At 37.9% G+C, this 18,900-nt stretch overlaps 2 protein-coding genes across 2 annotated transcripts in view; both read left to right on the top strand.

Moving 5' to 3' along the window:
- The window catches only part of LOC122079355 (nuclear exosome regulator NRDE2), a 29,857-nt gene extending 26,802 nt beyond the window's left edge, over nucleotides 1-3,055 (top strand). Inside the window, exons 9-10 of the mRNA XM_042645752.1 lie at nucleotides 1,327-1,548; nucleotides 2,754-3,055. Of these exons, the coding sequence (XP_042501686.1) occupies nucleotides 1,327-1,548; nucleotides 2,754-2,907 (376 nt within the window). The 3' untranslated portion in view covers nucleotides 2,908-3,055. The remainder of the gene's footprint in view (nucleotides 1-1,326; nucleotides 1,549-2,753) is intronic.
- A 6,040-nt stretch (nucleotides 3,056-9,095) lies between these two features.
- The window catches only part of LOC122079224 (sodium/hydrogen exchanger 8-like), a 51,871-nt gene continuing 42,066 nt past the window's right edge, over nucleotides 9,096-18,900 (top strand). The window contains exons 1-7 of the mRNA XM_042645500.1: nucleotides 9,096-9,507; nucleotides 11,074-11,124; nucleotides 12,750-12,841; nucleotides 14,551-14,628; nucleotides 14,702-14,859; nucleotides 15,020-15,121; nucleotides 15,201-15,318. Coding sequence (XP_042501434.1) covers nucleotides 9,315-9,507; nucleotides 11,074-11,124; nucleotides 12,750-12,841; nucleotides 14,551-14,628; nucleotides 14,702-14,859; nucleotides 15,020-15,121; nucleotides 15,201-15,318 — 792 coding nt within the window. The 5' untranslated portion in view covers nucleotides 9,096-9,314. The remainder of the gene's footprint in view (nucleotides 9,508-11,073; nucleotides 11,125-12,749; nucleotides 12,842-14,550; nucleotides 14,629-14,701; nucleotides 14,860-15,019; nucleotides 15,122-15,200; nucleotides 15,319-18,900) is intronic.

The following is an 18,900-nucleotide window of genomic DNA, read 5'->3' on the forward strand; positions in this document are numbered from 1 at the left end:
GGGAGAGAGAGAGAGAGAGAGAGAGAGAGAGAGAGAGAGAGAGAGATAAGGTGTGAAGTGGGTTTAGAGAGCAGTGAGAGATAGAGGGGTCTTGCGCTGCAGAACCACTCGCAAGGACCAGAGCCAGAGAAATATCGAAATCTCTTGAGATAAGTTGTTCCTCCGACCCACCCAACCTGCTCTCTGCTCTCTCCTCTCTCCTCTCTCCTCTCCATTATTGTCTTCCTCACCCCCTCTCTCTATATTTCAGTCTATCCATCTCTCCTCCCTCATTCTTGAGAACTAACATCCAACCAAATGCAATGGGGGTGGGATGGTCCAATAATTTTTCCCCCATTTTACTTTTCTGTTGTTCACCCCACAAACACGTGGGTCCCACACGTCAAACTCTCCCACCCGATACTCCCCTCTAAACAAACAGGCCCTTAAAGATTCTCTAAGTGTAGCTTAGCTTGTTATTCCCTGTTATAAACAGCTCATAGGGCTCGAAAGACACCGAAGTCCCAACATTAGGGAATTAATTAGTGAGAAAGAGGAAGCCATCCTATTAAGGAAAGAGGTTGGGGATGGGCTAGGAGGTGAATGGGTTGATAGCACATCGTCTCCTGGAGTTTGGACTGTGGTTATTCTGGAGATTTTTGTAAGGGACATTTAATTGGTGAGAAAGAGGAAGCTACTTCCTAATTTTTATTTCTTATATGTTTTTCCAAATTAAAATTAGGGAAATGGATGGCACGCTAGCATTGTGCCCAGCTGTTTGCCTCTCCTCCCACTTGGAAAAATCCCCCTGCCCCTCCCATCCTTGCTCCCCCATTGGTTGAGCCACTAGCTCAAGAAAGCTAGAAGCGTGCCCAACCTCCTCCCTTAAAATTAGTACCTTTTTTTTTTATATAAATAATAATACCCTAATTGACCAAAATTTAAGTATGAAATAACATATTTAATCACCATTTTGAGTTGAGACAAAAAAATTACTTTCAGAGTTTGTCATGATTTTTCAGAGCAAAACAGAATATTTTTTTTACTTTATCTGAATTATTTTTCTAAAAACTAATTTTCAGCTAGGAAAATAAATAAGAGACAACAGTGAAACCGTAGATCGGTAATGGTGTTTAACATATATAAAATTGAGCCTCAACCAATGTATATTAACCTTTTTTCCCTCCAAATTATTGTTCTTGAAGATGTTTCACTTCACTGAATTATCAACTTCTTGTTTAGAACGAAACTGAAGTGTTGCATTGAAGAACGGCATTGTCATTCTTCTATGTTTAATTTGAGTAATAATATGCAACTTTAAATTTCTGAATTCTGCTAAATTGGCAGGAAACCGTCAGTTATTGTTTGGCTTTTCGCATTGTCTTTTGAGATGGGTAGAGGAGGCTCCCGGCATAGAATTCATGGTTTGTTCGAAAGGGCTTTATCAAATGATATGTTGCACAATTCGGTAATACTCTGGAGGCTCTACATTGCTTACGAGATGGATGTAGCATCCAATCCCTTTGCAGCGAAACGAATTTTCTTTAGAGCAATTCATGCTTGTCCATGGTAAGGGCTTTCTACCTTGATTATGCTGTGAATTAATTTCTTCTCACTGTCAGTTAAATATTTAAATGGCACTCTACTTAGTTAGATACTTATTGATGATAAAATGTAATGCTCTGTTGGATACAAAATCATTTTTCTTGTTTGTATGATGTCTTTTAACGAAATCCAATACATGAATTGCTGTTGATTAATACCCCATTGGTTAGATATGAGGTGAAATAAACATTTTCATTGGTAAAGTAACAGGAGGCAAGTGAAAGAAAGTGGATGAGTTAAAATAGCCAACGAGTGGAATGAAACTACACATTTTATGTTAAAAATCAATTTCCATGTGTTTGGTGGTACTGCAAATTGTTTTGGGACCCCACCTCCATCCGAATTTGTAACACTAACTATATGGCTATTTCCTGTTTTCTGCACAATTAACAACTGAAGAATTTCCAGCTCCTTTCTGTTGTGGCCCCCTCATATTCCTCGTACCACTCTACATTAACTTCACTTTCTAACAAGCACCCCATTGAAATTTTTCTTTCCATTTCACTTCACCAATTATTTTATATTTTTAATATCACTTCACAGCTAATCAATTGGGGCCTAGTGCGTAGATATTAAAAAAAAAAAAAAAAACAAAAAAAAAACAAAGGGGAGCACTGACTATTTGATTGATCAAGTCTTGGCTGATCTTAAAAGGCAAAAATGAGTGAAAAAAATATTTGCAATTATGGCATCCTTAAGCAACAGAAACAAATGTGCAATTTTCTTTTGTGTAGTTGTTTATTTTGTCAAACCAGATTGCCATCTTGTATGGTGATTTTTCCTAATATTTTCACTGTAACAAAACAACAAAACAAGGACCCAATCCATGGTGAAGAGAAATCTCTTTATCCACCTGTCTGATCCATATTAGAAGGGTATTTCGAACCATGAACAATAAGGGGTGGAAGTTAATGATGAACTAAGTCCAATCGCAGCATTTCATCACCATTGGTGAAGAAAGATCAGTTTTGTTCTAATTGTCATAAAGAACACTTGGTACTTAGAATTTTGTCAATTTTGTCAATTTGTTACCTGTTTCAAACACCACAAAAGTCGACCTTCTATGTGGGTGATCCGTGGAATTCCCCCACCTTGCTCTTATAAATTGCTCTTCATTATGCATCTATATGTTAGGTTGTTAGGATATTAATGCTTCGGAAACATTTCAGGTCAAAAAAACTTTGGCTTGATGGTTTTCTCAAATTGAACTCCATTTTAACTGCAAAAGAGCTGTCAGATCTTCAAGAAGTTATGCGTGATAAGGAGCTGCACCTGAGGACAGACATTTATGAGATTCTGTTACAGGATGAGATCGAGTCATGAACACCCTCATGTTTGTCTTGTAACAATAGGTATCTGATTTCGCCATGTACTTTTCCATCTTTTCCCTGTAGTCTATGTACCCTTGTATATTGTAGTGTAGTTTCACCCATCTACCGTTTTGGTTATAATGCACAAATTATGGTTTCCACGAGGGGTGCAAGTTTGGGTCGGTGAGCCACCCTGAGTCCAATAGGGGTCCTGGCCTTGGGTGAAAATTCCGGGCTTCGAGGGTAGGCCTGGTTGAGGCCTTGGGTTGAGCTCAGCCCAGCCTGACCCTATAGCTGGTTTTAGTCGGTCTTGGGACCTAAGGTCAAAACCATTAGTTTATCAATTTTATTTTAGTGGTTCTTATTGGTCTCAATAAAGTCATTATCTGGTCCAAGCCCTAAACCAAAAATAGTATAAGTGGGTTGGGATGAGATGTCTAGCTTTTTATATAGGCATAACATTTTCTATTCCTTTGTCTTAGGCTGTGTTTGATTACAAGGGAAGGGAAGTGTAACCATTACCTCATTACCTCATGTAATTGTATAAAGTATTTAAATTTCTTAGTCATTCCCTACCATGTTTCATGCCTGAGTTGCAGACAGCCAAAGCAAAGATGCTTTTGTGTTATTGCGGTAGGCATCTTCCATGCAACTGACTCTCCACGCCTTACGGTGATTTGATAAATTTGCTAGTGTAATGAGACTTATGAGTTATGACACATGTTCTATATTCTTCTATGAATGATCTGGTTTTTTAGCCCTTCCAACTTTAGCACAATTTGATGGAAGACAACTTTCAAGGTTCCTAGGAGGTCATGGGATTGACTATCTTATCTGTTCATTCGGAACCTTTCCCCCACCACCCACTGGCCTTACTCCGTCGTTTCTCTCTGATATTAGTGCCCCTGTGGCTTGTAACTGTAGTAAAGATTTTTTTAAGGGGAAAATTTTGAAATGTCAAAAAGGGTTTTTAATGATAAAGAGTGGGACCAGAGTGTGGGGTCCCATTGTTTGTGAGGGCATATGTAAAGAAATCTGCACGATAGCATTGTGCAATTACTTTTCCATGTATAACAAGGTCTAAATATGTGTTTCAGTTCTGGATTCACCGTTCACCATGGTCAATCCAACTAAAATGATGAACTCTTGCCACCAAAACTCCGAAGAACATTCACGTATGAGGACCATCTTCACATGCAGACAAATGGACTTTACTGAGTCTTCCCCTCAGTAGCATAGGCATTTGGACCGAGTGGAGTACATGTGTTGGTGACTCGTTATAGGACATAAGAATGGTTCTCTCGCAATACTATGCTCACTACAAACTATTCTTATAGATTGTTAGGGCTCGTATTTGCTTACTGGTTTCTGTTAGTTTCTGTTAAAACGATCAAATAAGCTCCGCCGACATTCCTGCAAGTGGGGATAATGGTTGTAGAATAATTAGAATCTGATATTCCATCATGTTTCTGATTATATATACAGGCTTTGGGTAAGATGGTTTTTTCCCTCTCCCATGATAGGGCTAACACACAAGGGGTCCAAAATAGAATCTGGCTCAGAGTGTACAACAGTACACAGTCAAAGCCCATGCGTGTAAGAGTGTAATACTGATTAATTCTTCTAGCCTCAGGAGTAATGGGTCATATTATTGAGCATTTGATTCTTTTTTTTTTTTATTTGACAAGAGTGTCCAAATTACATAGGTCAGGATTGTCCACGTATAGTTGTATTTTTGTTGTGCATGGTTAGGTAAGCCAGTTTGGCAAAAAAAAAAACCACTACCTTGTTAGTAGGTCTATGACAAAACATTAGGTGTTGCATAGGTTTGTATACATTCAAAAATAAATGTGCTACATTTAAAGGCCATGAGGTGGTGGTTAAGTAAAAAGTTGAAGTTATTTAAGGCTTTAGAGTGACTCCAAACTTCCTTCACCGTCCACTTTGGTTGTATTGCATCTTATAAAGCCCTCGCACATTTGATTGAATGTGATATTTAGAACAAGTGTAAAGCTACTGATTAGGGATAAGGTAACTACTACCTGATGGAATGTACTCCTAGAATATTCTACAAAAAAAAGTGCTTCTAGAATATAACATATGGAAGAGGGATCGGTACTTGGTTGTGTGGTTATTGTGTCAAGCAGTGGGCCAATGGGAGAACACCCTGAGGCATTGACAAGGGGAAGGGTGATCATTTTACTGACCCTATGTCTTGGTGTAGGGATGCATGGTTATATAGCATTCTTTTCCACAAAATAGTGATTTCTCTTTTCAATTTTCTCTGCTGCAAAAGTTGCTTTTGATGGCCCCACGCTTGATAAGTTTATTCAGATAGATCACGAACTTTAGCCATGCATTGGGAATTTGGGATAATGTAGTGATTTTAGCCATTGGATAGATAGGTTTAAGGTCAGATTCAGTACATATCACAGGATCTAATTCAATCGTTGGCCATCCCATAGGGTTATTTACAATCAATAATGAGGTGAGATAAACCTTGACAAATGGCAATCCACAGGATTATTTACTTTAACTATTCCAATAGATGGTGTAGACGCGTCATGCCTCCACTTGGTTCACTGTAACTATTCCAATAGCAGGTATAGACACGTCATGCCTCGACTTGGTTCACGTCAAGGCTCATTTAATATATTTAAGATGACGTATAACGTGCGTGGCTTATGGAAAACTTAGTCCAAATAAATATGTAAATCAAAATTTCAAAATAGATGAAATAGTTATGTATTTCAGGATTTATAGAAATAAGGTGCCAAGTCAAAATCATATCAGATGTCTTTTGAATTTTAAATCATCTTCTGAAATAATTCTTGAAATCATACCAAAGAGGACCTTATTCTAATTTTCAAACAATACAATTCATTGATTGAAGATAAAGCTTAAACTGTTGCTAAATATATCTGTGGTCTATCATTAATTCATTGAAGGGAATCTTGGACAACAATGATTTGGCTTTTGAACTAAGCCAAGAAGCGACTGCAACTGATGCATGCTTTAAAGCATCCATAGTTTATTTTTTTCCCAAAGCGTCCATAGTGGCCATACCCTTTGAGGAAGATCTTGTAACCATCTCTTTTGTGAATTATTGGACATGAAGGGACACCTTTAACTGTATTGCTTAGGGAAATTTTGGTGTCTGGAATCAATATTTTGTGAGGCCACTCTAGATCAATGAACCATAATCTAATCCAGATGCTTACATGGAATAAATATCTAGGGAAATTGGGAGGTGCATGGAATAAATGCTCATTAATTTGATGGGATCAAAGCTCAAGAGATATTGAGATGTGTTCCTATCAATTTGATGGGATCAATTTCAATGATTTAAATAATAGATAAAAGAATTCTATCAGTCTGGTGTTCCTATGCCCAGACGCGAACAAATGCAAAAAGATAGCATTATTCCCTTACTATGCGTTAAAGATGCTCTCGCTTGCCAACGCTAGAGTCATATATAGGGACGGCAAAGGTCCTTTTCCTTAAATAATATGTTGAACATTTTATTATCCTAAAGTTAATATCTTAATTTGTTCGTAATAAGGATAAAACTTGCCAATTCATATGGTTGTCGCATTATATACTGATATAAATGACAATTCCAAACCAAGACGTTGATGTAAAATTTGACTATTGTATGGAGTACTGTTAGAATATGTAAAAAAAGATTCTCAATAATAGTTTATAATTGTTCGTTAGACTTGAGATGTCCTTATCATTGCAATTGAATATTATGTATTTTAATACACTAACGGTTGATACATCCATGATTAGTTATTAGTGCACTAAATTCATGATATTTTGTCTATGAATAAAAGAGATGGTTAATAAAAACCCATAGGATAAACTATAGGGAAAATTACATGATTAGTCACTTTTGGGTTTCCCTTTACAAAATTACCCACAAAAAGTTTTGATCAACAAAAATACCCAAAATTAGGTTTGGGTTTACAAAACTACCCAAAACAGTGATTCTCCTTCATCTATCTATTTGTTTTGTCATTTTTACCCCTAGCTTGCCGAGGTGGTAGCACGGCCTGATGGAGGCCAAGGTTGTAGAACGGCCTGATGGAGGCCAAGGTTGTAGAACGGCCTGATGGAGGCCGAGGTGGCAATCCGGCCTGATGGAGGCCGAGGTGGCAACCCGGCCTGATGAAAGCCGAGGTGATAGCGTGGCCTGACAGAGGCCGAGGTGGAGCATGGCCTGATGGAGGCCTAGGTTCAGCACGGCTTTACGAAGGCAGAGGTGGAGCTCGGCCTGATGGAGACCGAGGTGGCAGCACGGCCTGATGGAGGCCAAGGTGGACACGGCCTGAAGAGGACCGAAGTAGCAGCTCAGGCCGTGCTACAACCTTGGCCTCCATCAGGCCGTGCTACAACCTTGGCCTCCATCAGGCCGTGCTACCACCTCGGCAAGTCAGGGGTAAAAATGACAAAACAAATAGGCAGATGAAGGAGAATCACTGTTTTGGGTAGTTTTGTAAACCCAAACCCAATTTTGAGTATTTTTGTTGACCAAAACTTTTTGTGGGTAATTTTGTAAAGGGAAACCCAAAAGTGTGTAATCATGTAATTTTCCCTAAATTATACCTAGGGTATCAAAATAGGGGTACCATTAGGTCGGTTTTTAGATTTTCCTTTATTTCTGACTTTACCCTTAGGAACCCATCTCAAGCACCAACGCTGATGTTTCAGCACTGAAACTCATTGAGAGCCAAGGATGATTGGGTGGGGGAGAGGAGTAGAAAGGATGCTAAGGATCCCCATCAAGGGTGGCGTGTACCCCATTGGCATAAAATAAGTAGGCTTGTAGATTGAACAGGTAGAAATAAGTTTCTTAGGATGATGGCAAATTTGTGATTTAGGACAAATGATTACATGCATTAACCATTTTAAATATTACTTAAATAAATGAGACATTTGGACTACTATATTCCTTAATATTTTCAATAAAAAAATATCATATAATTTAAATAATAGTTGTATCATTAAATTATGAAGGTAAAGAATTATAAAGATTAGGGATCCATGTGATGAAATTTTATTTATTTAGAAAAAGCTTTAAAAAATAAAGAATATATAAGAATGCACAATAGTGGTCAAAGTATAAGTCTTACATGGTTATTTATGACTAATTTAAATTATTTGCACATGCAGTGTTGGTCATGTGGGAAAACCTACCTTGGTAGTTTGCTGAATGATCAAAATCTTCTATTTTTTTCATCCATGTTTTTCCTTGTTTTGCTACCTGCAGAACACGACACATGGACAACAGAAGATTCAACGGTCAAGGTTGAGTGAGGATTATTACATCCGGTGCGTTGGTCTTAAAGTTGTCCATGTGTCGTGTTCTGCAGGTAGCAAAACAAGGAAAAACAGGGATGAGAAAAATAGGGAATTATTTTCCTTTGCTAAAGGGGTAGATTGAGAAGTTGCCTTCAATGCCCGAGTCATTCACCTCTCCCAACCATCAACATTTCTTACGAGTTGTCCATCACCCACAGATAGAATGACTACATAGGGCCTCCTCAGCCCTAACCAACTTCAAATACCATTCTTTTTTAACTTTATCCTACTTTGCTCGTTGCCCATCAAGCTTAAAAAACAAGCCTTTTCGTTGAAAATCATTTTAAAATATTTTCAAAATAATAATAATTCATTGATAGGTCTAAACTAAGCACTACTAAGGCTCCGTTTGGTATCGTTCTAAAAAATCGTTTCTGGAGTTTTTTTGTTCTATTAGAACGAAAAAACGAAATCTTTTGTTTCGTGCACTTATGGTCCGTTTCTGTTTTTTTGGAACAAAAAATGAAAAAAAAAACTGAAAAAACGAGATTGGACGGAACTCCATTTTGGAGTTTCGTCTTCCCAGTTTCGTTCAATTTTATTAAAAAAAAAAAAAAAAAAAAAATTCGATAAAAATCTGAAATTTTGAAACACTATTTTTTCGTTTAAAAACTACGTTTTGACACAGAAATTGAAAATTTTGTTTTTGACACGAAATGATGTTTCTGGAACAGAAACGATACCAAACGGACCCTTACTTGTTAGAGGTCATTAGTTAAGCAAATATGAAGCCGTTCTACTAAGTTTACGAGAAAAATGAAGCCCAATATGCTGATTCCTTTACACTCCAAGGGTAAAAAAAACCCGTCCTTTAACATTCTACCCATGCACTTTGCTAGATCCAAAGTCGTTTTTTTACGAGGTCGACAACTCCCATGTTCGTAATTGGACAGAAGAGTCTCTCTCTCTGTGTCGCATATAAATGAATGGACTCTGTTTCAAGTGTCAAACTACACTACGTGCAAAGCTATTCCTCTCTCTTTCTCTGTGATCTCTAGTGTTCAGTGGATCATATAAAGAAGGTATTTTAGGATTTTGAGTTCGTTTTGGAGAAAAATGGCGTCGGTAGTAGAGGGGCCGTTTCCTCTGGAGATTCTGGAGAAGGAGCGTACCTCTGAGCCGTCAGATGCTGTGGTGTTCGTTGGAATCAGTTTGGCGTTGGGCATCGCTTCAAGGCATCTCCTTCGTGGCACTAGAGTCCCTTATACGGTTGCCTTGCTCATAATTGGCATTGGTCTTGGCTCTCTAGGTTTGCTTAATTAACCAATCGAATTTTCCTTCTTTAAATTAATGCTTCTAGTTTCGTGTTCTTGGACGTTCATTCAATTCGAGCTCCCATTTTTGTGTGCGCGCCAAGTTGAATCAGTTGATACACTTCTTGTGTATTGTTTGTGCTTTAATGCTTTACTTTGGTGAAAACTTTGTAAATTTCTCAATCAAGAAAGATATCAAGAGTTAGTAGTGCAGAAATGAGTGGATATTTGAAAGTATTTACTAGGATTGTAACGAAATGGCTTAGCATATTTGACTTTATGATTCACCTCTAGGGCTTGATGTATGCTAGTTTTGACCTTGGAATAAGAGTGGCACCTAATGGAACCGTGCAATTAGGAGGCCAAAAACGTTAGTTAGTCTAATTAGTGATTTGATTACATTGATTGTAATTTAGAGCTTGAAGATGTTTGGTGATTCCTGAACTTATTTAGACTTGGAACTTTACAAAGTTAGGAGTATTTTACTTCTATTTGTATTGGTCATACCTGTTTGAGTGGGAGATTGAAGCAGTCATTTCTCAACATAAAACAAAAGTGATCTGGTCCAACTCAAAGTTGTTGATTTGTGAGGTGATTTTGATTCATGGTTGTTATTACTTCTTACTCTGGCCTCTGCGAATGTTGGTGGCAGTGTTGAAATGGTGCTATGCCTATGAATGTCATGCTAGGCTGTGACGCCGGATAATGGTCTTTATCAAATTTTATTGCTATTATAATATCTATAGTACTCGTATTTTGGCCATTATTAATGTCTAATACTAGTTTTAAGTTTTAACATTCTCTACTTGTCTTTGTTGTGCCAAATTTCTGATGATCATTCAACAGTGGAACTAAAAAGTAGAGTGAAGTGATCTCTGTCATTATGGCAGTTGCAGCAATTATAATGGTTAAGGTTCCTGACAGTTTTTAGTGATGTGGTTGTTATTTAAATCCTTGTTTGTATTGAGGATAAAATGCAGGTATCACCCAAAATGTGGAGATTATTTTGCTGGAGTACCACACTGCATTCATATTAGTCCTCACGCAAACTTTGATGTTTATAAGACATATAATAGGAGATTCGGGTTGAGAAGAGAGAAAGAAGATAAAATTATAGGAGAGGTTCAAAGAATAGAAAATTAGGGTTAGAGGGGGGAGGGAGAGGAGGAAACTCGTCAAAATAGCGTGCAACTGATTGTTACCTGGCAAGGGTCTTCATTTCCTTGCATCAGGTGACTTATCTGATTTTGTAACATCACCCTTTACTTATTAAATATGTAGCTATTGCCACCTAGCGGTTTAGGGTCCAAAAAATTTTATGGCAAGTAATTTTTCTTCCAACTTAAGCATGTACCAGAGCTTACATTTGTTCTCCAATGTTCGAACACTTTATGACCATTCCCCTAGCATTATTGCCCTCATGTTCCAAGCAGTTAATGAGTAGTTGGTATCTTGTTCTGTTGATTGTGTATTTGGTTGAAATCGACGCATATCTTTTATCATTGCTTGTGTAAATGTTTTGTAAATCTTCTCTCTCTAAATCATTAATATGCACTGTGCAGCATATGGTACAAATCATCGATTAGGGAAGATCGGCAATGGAATTAATCTCTGTAAGTTAAATTCAAGGTCCCCTATCATCATCATCATCATCATCATCATCATCATCATTGTCATCCTCCATTGAAATTTGTTTTCTCGTCTGGTGGATGAGAAATATTTCCTTGTTGGGAGTTTTATTTCTGCATGTGGAGCACAGTTCTAAAGATTGTTATCCGATAGGTTGGATGGTGATCCATACTAGTACTGGATCAAAATGGTGTAGCTACACAAGACCAGAGTGGTCCAACGAGCAATGTAGATTGGTATTGGTCTGAGATGTTCCGTTGTCATATATTGATCATTAAATCATTGATGTGGAGGGCTGATTGGTCAGTCTGACCATTGAATATTCTCTGAGTGGCAAAATTTCAGATTTCATTACTTATCTCACTGGTATGACTGACCATGTATTCAACTCTTCCCCTGTATTTTTTTTTTCTTAAAAAAATTTTGACCAATTTTTAGACCTTTATTTGACATGTAGTGATGTCTGATTGGGCCGACACATGATGGTAAGTAATAGGGCATGGATGGATGGGTGTCCGCATGGTTTTTAGCAGAAACTGAACTACCCATTTGGCAAATCACAGGACAAGGAATGGATTTCTTATCTACTGGTTTTTGTTGTTGTTATTATTATTATTATTATTATTAAAATTTTTTTTTTTGTTGTTGTTGTTGTTATTAAATGTCACAAGTTTTTGTGAACTTTTTTTGTCCATTGCAAATTGCCATCTGGCATAATATTAGTCGGTCTATGTGATCTAGGAGCCTACCTCCCTGTAAGTGGCCAGGTTTCCGCTCAAAACAAGTAGGCGAAGTGCCTTAAAAGTGAGTTCAGAATGGTAAAAAAAATTACAAACAAGCCATCACATTCCATTATAGAGAAATTCCATTTTTATAAATTATAAGTTTATAAATCTATAAACTAGGTTTCAGTTTCAATTATTTATTGTGCTTGATTCAGGATAAAACTTGGCCACTAAGATGGGTGTTGTGTCCTCATATCACATGGACCCACCTACACCCATCCAAGTTTACCAATGTGGGAAGGGAGCATCACCTTGTGTGTAGACAATATTTTGAGGGTGGATGTTTCCTTAATGTCTGTTAAGATAAGCTTGCCTTAATGACCCTAAATATCTACCACATGGCGGCTTATTTGGTTCTCAAATCTTGTGGAAATGTTTTCTTCATCACCATTTATCAATTAAGTTTCAGCTTGAACACAATTTCCCAAATGGAAATATTATGTTATAAAAACTGGTGAAGAACTCAACTTTAGCGACTTTTATTCAATTGTGAAATAAGGGTAAAATTCACATATATGGGTGATAGGACACAAAAATGACACATGCTGATTTGAGGGTAGAGCTTCTTCTCCAATGGTTGCTTTGACAAGAGAAGCCCATGGCTGTGCAATGGACGTTTCCTAATGTATTTGTTTTCATTATTGATATTTAACATTAATAGTAATACTAATAATTGTGTTGCTATTTCTATGTTAACAACAATTAATGAAATGTTGATTTATTGAAGGTGTGTGGCCTCACAAGAGGAGCCAGTTTTCTTATCTTATTTTTTATTTTTATCATTTCATTTTATATAATGTGGTTTCTTGTGTTGATGAGCACAGGGGCAAATATTAATCCTGACCTTCTATTGGCTGTTTTTCTTCCTGCTCTTCTTTTTGAGAGCTCATTTTCAATGGAGGTGCACCAGATAAAGGTTCGTGCTGTTTATTTGTGTACAACTTAGGGACTTCAATATCCTTGTCAGGGTTTGGGAGCTATTCTCTCTCTCTCTCTCTCTCATGCCCATACGTATGTACACATCTAAGACTCTTCTGTGTGGGAATGACTTGTACTACTAAATAGGAAATTTTGAACTTGACTGGGCCACTGTAAAGGGTCAAAGAACAAAAGTTAAAAAATTAAAAAATCTCTTAATCAGGTGAATGAACTTAAAAATATTAGAGTGACTGCATAAAGACATACCATGTGAAACACCTAATGAGTCATAGCTTGTAGAAAACAATGACAAAATATATAGAAGTTGTTGATGTTCACCATTGCCAATATCACGAAGAGAAAATTTAAATTTCAGAATGGTTTGTGAACTTTGTCTTTGTCAAAATTTCACATCCCCTTGCCACTGCATGGATATGGACCAGCGAATATGGGTCCATTTGATAGAGTACTCCACACCCATCTTGTTGGTAAAATTTCAGCCGATAACAAGCATGTGAAGAATTAAAAGAGGGTTGAGAAATTATTAAGATGCAAAAAAAAAAAAAAAAAAAAAAAAAAAAAAAAAAAAAAAAAAATTTATATCATGAGTGTTTCAGCAATGTAATAGTAGGGCATAGTTGTCAGGCGTCTAGGCGAACTAAGGTATTGGAGGGGGCCTGGACGCAAGGCGACACCAACAAGGTGACGAAGGCAACACTCGTTGTCAAGGTACCTGGATGCCAAGGTGGTGACCTAGGAAACACCTTGACAACTATGAGTGGGGGTGACTTTGCTATTTCCATAAGGTGGTTTAGATGTGGAATTGATCCCCCGTGGAGATTTTCACCTATACAAGAGAAGAAGAATAAAAAGAGGAGAAAGAAAGAGAAGAGAGAGAGACCGATGGACAAAGGAAATAAGAAAATAACAATAACTAACAGCTTCTTTCAATTTCAGTCCTGTTACTCTTTCCTCAATCAGTTGCTATCAAAACCATGAATTTATGAAGCTGACATACTAAATATTTTCAGCAATCTGTCTATACCCAGTCAAATCTCAAAAGTAAGGTAATTGAATTGGGCTTTCCAACACTAGATAATAAGTCTGGTAACTGAATGTGGGTTCGTCATCTGGAAGTCTGGAACTATTTTTTTTTGGGGGGGGGGGCATTTTGTTTTGTTTATAATGCTTGGATTGCCACCTAAAGACTGTGCTTCTTCTGGTTAATCCTGATATCCTGGTTATCTGTTTTATAGCTGATTCATTAATCAAACTGGGCAGACTTGTAGGCAGAAATCCTCATTAGAACATGTGCATCATTTAATATTTTCCCTCTAATGTCGCTACTTGATCAAGATTTTGAAGTAATTCTCTGACATACATGGTTTCTTGTCTTGATTGTGTTTGTTTCAAGTTTGTGAATGTAATTTGTAACGCTTAACTTTCCTGCCTTGAGTCCTCCTGGTGAACTTATTTTAAAGCTAAATGCTAGAAAGAAAAAGTTCATCAATAATAATCCTCAGATGAATTTGCCCTCTCATCTCATGGGTTGATTCAAGCTTGTAAACGCCTTTGTGTATGACATGTTTCTCTTTTCCAGCTTGTTGATCTTCTGATGAGCTTTAACTAATTTCATGTAGGTGAATAATTGGTTTTTGCATAGTGTTATAACTTTCAAGCTTTATTGTTTTATCTTTTTGGGTACAGAGATGCATGGTACAGATGGTTCTACTTGCTGGTCCAGGTGTTCTAATTTCAACCTTCTGTCTTGGATCTGCTTTGAAGGTATACTTTAACTCCTTTTGCTTAGACCAAAGCTTCTGTGCTTTCCAATAATCATTGCAATGGTATACTGCAGCTCACATTTCCTTATCATTGGAGCTGGAAAACATCATTGTTGCTAGGAGGGCTTCTTAGTGCGACTGACCCTGTTGCCGTTGTGGCCTTGCTGAAAGAGCTTGGTGCAAGCAAAAAATTGAGCACGATAATTGAAGGAGAGTCCTTGATGAATGATGGGTATCTATGTCCTTTAGTTTCGATTATTTTTTGCTTGCAGAATACTTGTTATTGTTATATTTCTAACAGGCATCATGGAGTTCGTTGTTTGCTTATGAAAACCTTTTCTCTTTTCTCTCCTCACATACTACTTTATAATGAATTTACTTTCTATTTCCAGGACAGCTATTGTGGTATATCAGCTATTTTATCAAATGGTGCTTGGACGGAGCTTCAATGTGGGAGACATTATCAAATTTTTAACACAAGTTTCACTTGGAGCGTATGTTACATGAGTATTTTGGATGAAATGATTTTCACAGAAATATAATTTGGATTATAACAAACATTCCTTGGTGCAGTGTAGGTATTGGGCTTGCCTTTGGCATAGCATCTGTTTTTTGGCTGGGGTTTATTTTCAATGATACAGTGATAGAGATTGCATTGACACTTGCTGTGAGCTATATTGCGTATTTCACTGTAAGATCCTTTCTATTGTGTGATGTCCTATCTTAAATTAGGATCGCAATGAATTTTGGTGTTACTGATTGATGTGACTAATTCTCTATCCTCATTACATTTGAATAGTATTGGAAAATGAAATACTTTTCACACACTTCATTAAGGAGATCAATGCTTCATTAGGTTCATCACTTGGCACTTGTTCCAACAGAGCAAGATGTCAATGAGTGGGGCCAGCTGCATCTGACTGTAATCAATTTGTTTCATTTGATTTACTTCTTTTCCCCACCACCTTCCAAAAGGGTTTGTCCACTAATATTGAAACTAATGTATGATAATCTGTTTGTAACCAACCTGGTTACTACACCGAGCTTATTTGCCCACCCTACATCAGTTATCAAATTTTCAAGATAGAGGTTTTCTGTAATTTCCCCTCTCATCTCTCTTCCATTCTTCTCCGTCTCTATCCAATTCCCCTACCCTTCCTCGCCGGCTCCAGCTCAATCTCCTTTATGTGACCCAATAGGTGGCAGCAACCATGAAAGAGAGGGTGACCTTGAGGAAATCAACATTACCATAGGTGACAAGAACCATGTAAGGGGTTTTTGTTGTTTTCTAGTTGTCCTTGTTGGCAACCTTGGCCACATGGCAGTGATGACGTGGTCAGTTGGAGTGAGGTGGTTGACAGTGGTGATGTGGCATCGTACAATATCTCCAATGAGATGGCAGTGGTGTATGAAGTGTTTGAAGTGATTTGGGTCATCCATGGTAGGTGGTGCGGATTTCTGGGTCAAAACTGACAAATTTGGCCTAATTACACTCGGGGGCATTTTCGACATTGAAAATGAATTTTTGGAAGACATATCCTTAATGTAACAGTACAAGCATAAATAATGCTTTCCAACGCACCTGGTTTTGTCTTGTTTTGATATCGGATGAAGAAGTTAAGGCGTCTGCAATGTTCAGGGCTAATTTGGTCTTTTTATGGTTGAGTCTAATGATTGGGTCTTCTGAAAAATCATATAGTTTCGACTCGTGGCCCATACCCTTTTTCATGGTTGAGTCTAATGATTGGGCAATTTTACTTGTGGAGCGATCCATACCCATCTGGGTATTCAGACGGGATGAGCCTGATCCATATCGGGTTATTGCTCTGGTAGGATTGTAGGAAATCTTATTTTTTTGGGATTATGTAATCTTTTATTTCATATAGGATACAGAGGAAATAGTATTTTCGTAATTTATTTTAGTTTTCTTAGATTGAGTTAGTTTCTTTTTTATAGTTGGTTTCTAGTTTTAGTAGTTTTATTTTCTTTAAATACATCTGTGACCAACGATTGAAGACGGATTGAGAAGATGAATTGAGTTTGGTTTTAGTGAAGAGCCTATGGGCATTGTGTGCGTCTGTGCGATCTTCTTCCCCCCTTCTTTGTGCGATTCCTCCTGCTCCCTTGCAACTCTGAGCATCTCAGGGATTCCTTCCCTTCCCCCTAGTGGCCCTCGATCAACTTGGTATCAAAGCTGAAGGATCCCATTCATCTCTTCTTTCCTCTGACCCTCTGACCACTTTCTTCCCTCGGTGTGCCCAGTTCTGCTGAGAACTAAGTTCTAAAAAAAAAAAAAAATCCCTTCGACGATGCAACCCCCTTCCACCTCCAGTAGCCTGTTTCCTTCGTTTTAGGATCCCATAAAAAAAAAAAAAAAAAAAAATCGACCCTCCTAGGGTCCTGCACTTCTCCCAGCAGCAACCAAAAGAAACGAGAGAAACCAGAGAAAAGAGGAGATGAGACGAAAAGAGAGAAGCAGAGAAAAAAAAAAGAAAGAAAAAGAAGAAGACGAAGAAGAGAAGTCGAGAAGAGAAAGAAAAGAGAACCATATTATGGGTGTCTATTCCAAGCTCGCACCGGTAGGCTTGACCGAGCCCGACACGTTTATGGCCCGACCTAGACCGGCCCGATTAATAAACATGTCGGGCTTGAGCCCGACACATTTATAAATAAGTAGTAAACGGTGCAGCCACCTAACCCGACAGGGGCCCAATCGGCCAACACATTTACAAGACTGATTTGAACTAACTCTTTTACGCCCGACCTAGCCCGACCTCTTTAATACTACTAGTATTTTTTTTTTAAATACTATTTGTATTTAGTCCTAAGGGTATGTGATATGTACAATTGAGATGGTGGTAATTGTTATATGAACATTCATCTGTTTTATGCATAGTTCAATTGATTTGAACTTACTAAACTTGGGTTATGTAGGCATAGTTTAATTGATTTGAGTTTTGTGGGTTAAAGATCGAGTACTTTGGTAATTTAGTTACTTTGCGCATCTTTGGCTTAATTCATTTTAACTATGTGATCTTTTTCTTTGATATGCTCATTTTTGCCTCATTTTATTGATATTTCTCTTCAAGCACATTTAAGAGACCAATTTTAAAGAGGACCCGTTTAAAGCCCGTTTAAAGTTAAATAGGTCTATAGCCGGTTAAGGTCCGATTAATGTCCGTTTATGGTAGCCCAATTAAAGCCCAAGACTGACTGACCCGATTATTAATCGTACCATGTCCGCCCTAGCTAAGCCCGTTTAGCTAAACGGGCGTTCACGGTGCAGCCCTAGAAATTGACTGAGCCCGACTAGGCCCAACCAAGACTGGCTTGGCCCGACCGCTTGACACCCCTACCTATATGAAGCTTTCTCGTGGGCCACATCAGCTACTTGGTAGCCGGCTCCATCTTTGACAACAAGTTCCGTATCCCAAAAGGAGAAGACCCCTTATGTCGGTAACCCTCCTCTATAACTTTTCGTTCTATCTCCAAGAGGGAGACCCTCTGACCCTTCTTTCGGTTACCTGCACGGCTGCACCCCTTTCCCCTCACGATTTTTGTTTGTTTTTTTTTTTTTTTTTTTTTCTTTCCTTCATTCTTCTCATTTCCTAGTATTGCCTCTCTATTCTTCCATTATTCATTTTTCCCTTGCTTCCAAGTTTACCCCTTCCTTCATCCATTATGTGACCTTGTGTTTCCTATTAAATTTCTGATATTGCATTACTGCCACTCACTTGGAAATATCAGCTAATTACCATTCTGCCATCCTCCTTTACGGTTTCATATAATTACTGTTTTGCCATTGAGCCTTACCTTAAGTGTTCTCTTGCCATAGTGGGCCTAAAGTACTTCCAACTACAAGTATGGTCATGGAATGTTTTGTGTTCAAGTTTAGAGTTTGATTGCCCAATGGAAAACTTGCTAATTTGTTTATTGATGAGCGGCTACAAGACAATTTCGTCTCGAGATCTGTGGTGAATATGTTGTCTAAGACCAATCAGATCATCATTGAGTCAGAGGATGATTGATGCCTTCGTTAAGTTTTCTGTTTCTCAGTATTTTGGCTGTGCTTTTTGTGAAGTGTTTGATTCCCCTCAACATATTATTAAATTGGGTCGTAGTTGGTTAGAAGAACGACATGGCACCCTTGATCGTTACAAAAATTTGTGCACCACCCAGCCTTTCCACATGCCTTAGAAATTTGTTCTTTATGGATCAGCTGACTCAAAGAAGGTTGGTACCAATAGTGCAACCGTGGGATGAATCGAATAAG

This window comes from Macadamia integrifolia, chromosome 5 (genome assembly GCF_013358625.1).
Source record: "Macadamia integrifolia cultivar HAES 741 chromosome 5, SCU_Mint_v3, whole genome shotgun sequence".
Classification (NCBI taxonomy): Eukaryota; Viridiplantae; Streptophyta; class Magnoliopsida; order Proteales; family Proteaceae; genus Macadamia; species Macadamia integrifolia.